General features: G+C 28.5%; 1 protein-coding gene across 1 annotated transcript in view; it reads left to right on the plus strand.

Moving 5' to 3' along the window:
- The window catches only part of LOC148312965 (endocuticle structural glycoprotein ABD-4-like), a 16,687-nt gene extending 11,767 nt beyond the window's left edge, over nt 1-4,920 (plus strand). The window contains exon 4 of the mRNA XM_088270895.1: nt 4,723-4,920. Within this exon, the coding sequence (XP_088127021.1) occupies nt 4,723-4,851 (129 nt within the window). The 3' untranslated portion in view covers nt 4,852-4,920. The remainder of the gene's footprint in view (nt 1-4,722) is intronic.
- The last annotated feature ends 1,920 nt before the right edge of the window (nt 4,921-6,840 follow it).

Genomic DNA, 6,840 nt, shown 5'->3' on the forward strand with positions numbered 1-6,840 from the left:
TATTATTTTTTGATATCTCATCAAAGTTGAAGAAGAATATGGAAGTCTGGGAATTTACGGGGCTGACGACCGTCATAGGCTGGTTTAAGTGATCATTTTACACACGTGTAACATTCACCAATTCTACCCATTAATGACAACCACACTACTAAAATTCTTGGAAGTTCTATATATATAAACCAATTTAGAAACATTGTTCTTGAATCACTAGAACCTCACTAGAGACATCTATTGGTGAGATGAAAAGAATTGTAGCTTGGTTTGCTGTCGTTTTAATCACTATTTGAAGCGTTTCTTTCAAACCAAGTCAGTCTATTGAACTAATGTCGAACAAAAAATATTAAACGTCAAGGAATTTATGAATGGGCAGTTTGTTCGGGCCGCTATAGAATGTGAAGGATTTTCTCACACTGCTAAATTACTTTGCGTAGGTACTTGCTACAGGTTTCTTTTCAACTGATCTGTCAAAGATACAAATGATAGTCCAACAATACGATTTAGCAAAGTCATTAACAATATAAATATTATTTATTACATTATTCACCCTACGGATGAAATGTCAAATATCACATTTAAAGTTCAAACAAGTTTAATAAATATAATTCATATTTGAAGCACTAACTTCATTTTCTATTTTCCGTCATCTATGTTGAGATGTCAGAATGTAAAATTGGAGAAACCCAGACTTGTTTTTTGAGTGTGTCCAAGTATTTGGACACACTCAAAACTTTGTGAATATATTTTGTATTATAATATTTTTATGTGTTAAAATCGTTATAACATTGAAAAGAAATTGTTCTTGAGAATGTGTCATGTATGAAATGATATATTTGACTATTTTCCTTGAAGCTCTGCAAAACACACCTTTCTACTTATAAAATTCCAATATTTACATACTATTATGCATGCATGTGCAGGAAAATTCAACAATTGTATGCAGACAACCAAAGATGGTGATTTAAATAATTATACTTTTTAATCGACTTTTATCACCTTGAAAATGGATCGTCTACACAGCATGAATCCACAATGATATAAAAAAATATATATTTGTGAATAAATTCATGTATAAATTTTCCTTTCATTATTTTATGATACATATATTAATATTTTTATTTGTTTCGGTATAAACTTCGTGGAAAAAACATGATGATTTAAATATTAAAAATTAAACATAAGTATAAGACCAACATTGAGTTTACTAATGCAAACTCGACTAATTTCGAGAACTACATATAATACAAATTCGTTTAATTGGACATATCGGTTATCTCAGGATACCTGAAATATTGTTTATGAAAAAAACCTATTATGACGATCGACAGCAAAATTAAAATATTTTATTTATTGTTTCGGCATTAACTTTGTGGTAAGACATGTTACAATGATTAAAGAAAACACTTGTTTTTTACCACTTGAGTTTTATTATAGACTACATGTTTCAGAAGTTAAACATCCATCATTCAGGTCTGTATAGTAACTAAAATATAAATTATAAAATTGTTCTATAAATAAGGAGAGGGGAAAGTAAGGGGAAGGGGTTAGTCAAGGGGCGGAGTTTGAAAACAAACGAAAAATGGAAAGCAAAGGTGATGAATTTTGAAACAATATATTATTTAATAAATTATAGAACATATTTATAGAACAATTTTTTATTTTATATTTTAGTTATTATACAGACCTGAATGATGGAAGTTTAACTTCTGAAACATGTAGTCTATAATAAAACTCAAGTGGTAAAAAACAAGTGTTTTCTTTAATCATTGTAAAATTCAAATATATAAAACTTGTGTGCGACCCATCATGACATACGGGATCGAATGCAGAGCGGACACCGTAGTAACAAAAAATGTGTCAGAAATGAAAACTCCAACAAGCATATCTATCAAGAGTCTACGATATAGAATAAGGAACACCAGGATAAGAGAAATATGCGAGATCGAAGATGTCGTTAGGTGGGGAAGGCAACGAAGAAGACAATGGTATGCGCATGTGAGGAGAATGGAACCATCCAGACCCCCCACATTGCACTGAACCACCAAAGACCAATAAAGAGATGGATTGACACCTGGAAATCGACATCGCAAGAGGCTTATCCCTCTTAAAAACAGGCCACAAGGCCAACACTACGAAGAAAAAGTAGAAGAAGTGTTATAAAATGTGCCCTCGGCACGGGAAAATCCAGTGAAGGCACATCATTGTAAATTGCAACTTTGTATCTAATGAAAAATAAATATCTGTCTAATAAGTAAGTATATCTTATTTTGCTTTGAAGTTTGAAGGATATTTTACACACAAAAATGTGTTACAAATGAAAAATAAATATCTATGTTATAAGTAAATATCTTACAGTACGCCTTTTGGTTTGAAAGAAGGTTTACACGCAAAAAATGTGCAATAAATGGCAAATAATGAAAAATTCACATGTCTTTAATGAGAACATTTCTCACATTTTGCTTTTAAGTTTGAAGGATATTTACACGCAAAAAATGAACGTCTATATATCGAAGCGAAATGTGTTAAACACAGCGAAGAAGAAACAGTAACTTATACCGAAATGCCAATAACAAGGAAGACTACATTGGTGATCTTTATCTATGTGTAAAATACACACAAAAGATGTGCAATAAATGGCAAATAATGAAAAATTCACATGTCTTTAATGAGAACATTTCTCACATTTTGCTTTTAAGTTTGAAGGATATTTTACACGCAAAAAATGAACGTCTATATCGAAGCGAAATGGGTTGAACACAGCGAAGATGAAACAGTAACTTATACCGAAATGCCAATAACAAGGAAGACTACATTAGTGACCTTTATCTATTAAAAAATAACCACCAGAAAAGCGAGAATCAATTCGATGCTCCATATCATTATTGTTTGCCTTGAACTTTACACAAATGTCTTTGGCAATTATAGTCCGAGTATCTATCTCCCCATATTCCTAAATCGGCAACGCTGGCCATCGCTAACGACCCAACACGCCCACCTCCAGTAGACATTGAATTCTTGTAGCTCATCCCGGATAATTTATTATTTCTTTAATCTGAGCATAATTTTACCGCCTTTTTCTCCCACTTAAATGCAGGTATTTTATTCAAATTTTATCTGTGGATCTCCATCTTTGGAGGTTCGTGAGCATTTTAAATTATTTTCAATGCAATATTGTAAAGAGATAACCATTTTGTACATATCTCTTTAAAATACGCAAAAAAATATCTTCTGTGGAATTTATGTAATAGAAGCAAAATATGTTTGATAAAAAATCACTGTCCATGTCATCCGTTGTTCACTTTGTGTAATATCACTTTTATAAACACTTATTCGTGACTTTTGGTTTCGGAAAATCATTCCATCATCAGGTCATTAAAATAACATTATTTGGATTTATATTTGCATAAAAACAAAATTTCGAAAGAGAGAAAGAAAACAAATAAATAATTTGTTTCGACGCATTCCGCATCATCATACGGTGTTTGAAAATGATGCGGAATGCATCAAATCACGTGTCACAGTAGATTTTAAGAAATAGTGGTGTTTACTAAGTAAAATGTTAATTAAAAATAAAATATTTTAGTTATATTTTTTTAATTGAACGTAATCAATTTGTAGTTGAATGATAAGATAATCATAATTTATAATTAAAAATTATTATTTAATTAACTTGACATTGGCAAAATCAATATATTATATATATATATATATATATATATATATATATATATATATATATATATATATATATATATATATATATATATATATATATATATATATATATATTTATATATATATATATATATATATATATATATATATATATATATATATATATATATGTATATATTTATATATATATATATATATATATATATATATATATATATATATATTATATATATATATATATATATATATATATATATATATATATATATATATATATATATATATATATATATATATATATATATATATATATATATATATATATATATATATATATATATATATATATATATATATATATATATATATATATATATATATATATATATATATATATATATATATATATATACCTAAAATCCGGCGGATATATATATATATATATATATATATATATATATATATATATATATATATATATATATATATATATGGCGAGGAGTGTATGTCAGGACAGAAGAGTGTGGCGTTCCATCCTCTCTGCCTACCCCTGTGGGGAAACGGCGTGATGGTAGTAGTAGTAGTAGTAGTAGTAAATATATATATATATATATATATATATATATATATATATATATATATATATATATATATATATATATATATATATATATATATATATATATATATATATATATATATATATATATATATATATATATATATATATATATATATATATATATATATATATATATATATATATATATATATATATATATATATATATATATATATATATATATATATATATATATATATATATATATATATATATATATATATATATATATATATATATATATATATATATATATATATATATATATGTGTATATATATATATATATATAAATATCTGTAAAGACCGGGGTGTGAGTAATAGCATCAAGATAAATCTTGTCAGGAGTTTGGTCCACTCCATTTTTTGTATTTTATTTTATTCCATATACTTATATTATATATAATGTATATTTCTTTTTTTTTTCAGGGAGCACATCTTCCAACTCCACCGCCAATCCCTCCAGAAATTCAAAAGGCTTTGGACTTCTTAAAGACCCTTCCGCCCAACCCCGAGGACCAAGGACCAGCCTACAATAAACCCAGAGGACGATTCTAGATCCTGTCTGCCTTTTCCACGAACCACGACATCCAATCCATTCTGTAATCTTATATAACTTACCGCCAATAAAATAAAATAAAATTTTCAGAGTTTTTATTTGTTTTGGAAATAATTATACGCTAGAGATGCATCTGAAAAATTTATTAGCTGAAAAAATATGTACATTATGTTTGAAAATGTAACGTAATAATCACTTGCCGTAAGATCGTTTTAAGTTAAAAAATAGATATAATTAATGAGGCATTTCGTGAATTGATTTATCGCCTTATCTGACCTCTTGTTTATATTTACACACATGCATTATACATAATTATATTGAATGTTAATAATATAACAAGACACGTGTAATACTAAGTCTTTCAAATGTCGAGAAACATTTTTGTGAAGTAAAACTTCTTGGCTGCCATCTAACCATCATGACGCTTCTCCGCAGGGGTAGGCAGAGAAAAAAGAACGCTACAATAATCTATCTTTGCAACAATCTTCGCCTCTTCCATATTCACGCATCTCCTCACATATATACCCACCGATTATTCCGACTCCGGACCTGACCCATTCAAGTATTTGAAATACTTGATTTGGACTAGTTTTTCCAGGTCTTCTTCCGCTTCTTTTACCCATTAATTCATTTTACTGTTACATATGACAAAATCATCTCAACATGCTTTACTTAATTTTATCGATAATGCTTATCTCAGCCTTGCATTCCTACATTTTTCACCATTCGAACATCTATCATACGTTATTTGACTGCGAATTTATCTGAGAGATCGCATTATGACTGCATTCAATCTACTTTCATCCTTCTATTGACAACTTTTTGCTTCGCTTCCACATGTTTTGGCATTCTCCCTTCACTCATTTGATTCACATGTCCAAACCATATCAACGCACCTTTCTTAATTTCATCGATAATGCTTATCTCAGCCTTGCATCACACACATATATCGCTCACTCCTTTCAACAACGTCAAATAACAAAAATCGTCAATTTTCAGGTGTGCATGTTTTCGGAATGCCCAGAAAATGTACTTTATCCCAGCAAAAGCGGCATATTTATAACTTAATATTTACCCGCTACAGGGCAGAAAGTGTTGTTTTTGCATTTTGTAGAAAAGGTGTTGTTTAATAATTTTTTTTTAAATAAACTTAATATTTTTCAAATGGAAAAAAACATTCAGGTTTTACTTAAAAAATCTGTTGCACAATAAAAAGTTCAATAAGTGGCTTGATATTGATATTTATAAATACATTTTACTATATTTTTTAAACTTTAAAAACGATCTCCTGAAAAATCAAGTTTTTTGATATATGACGTTGTTGAAAGGAGTGAGCGATAAAAATAATCATTTTGAAAATAACTTAAACTTTCGAAAATTGCCTTCCAATTTATTGTCCAAATCATTTCAATATCAAACTTTATATTTTATTGATCGCATGAAAGTTCATATGACCATCGTTTTTACCATAACCTTTTTTTAAATATCCATACACTCGTGTAGCCCAATTTGAGATTTGAGTAATATCCATAATGTGTTCTTTGTTCAGTTTGAGATTCAGAGATTCGAGTATTTTCTCATGTGCGGCAGAAGGTCTTTGGTGCAGTGGAGCGCAAAAAACATTTTAGCATATTGCAGAACTCTTCTCGTGTGTTGCATGCATGTTTGGGCTAGTTGACCGTCAAAATGTAGCAAAAAAGCAAATGCCAAGATGAAGATTGAAAATACATTTGATGAAAGTTTAATTAGACTAACGCTTTAATAACTACATTACTATGTTCATTATTTATTTTCTGTATTAAACTGACGCACCCACGAGTCCATTCGCCAGAAACTACACTTGGATGGCTTGAAACAAATGCCAAGATGGAGTTTGTAAAGGTGAAAGTTTATTTCTTGAATGTTTTTTGCAGATACTTTGTGGCACATTTTATAAACTTTATAAAACAAAACAACTTTGTTTTAACCACTTTTTATTGGCAGGTACA

This window comes from Brachycentrus maculatus, unplaced genomic scaffold (genome assembly GCF_059751285.1).
Source record: "Brachycentrus maculatus isolate JH-2025_06_01 unplaced genomic scaffold, ASM5975128v1 h1tg000028l, whole genome shotgun sequence".
Taxonomy (NCBI): Eukaryota; Metazoa; Arthropoda; class Insecta; order Trichoptera; family Brachycentridae; genus Brachycentrus; species Brachycentrus maculatus.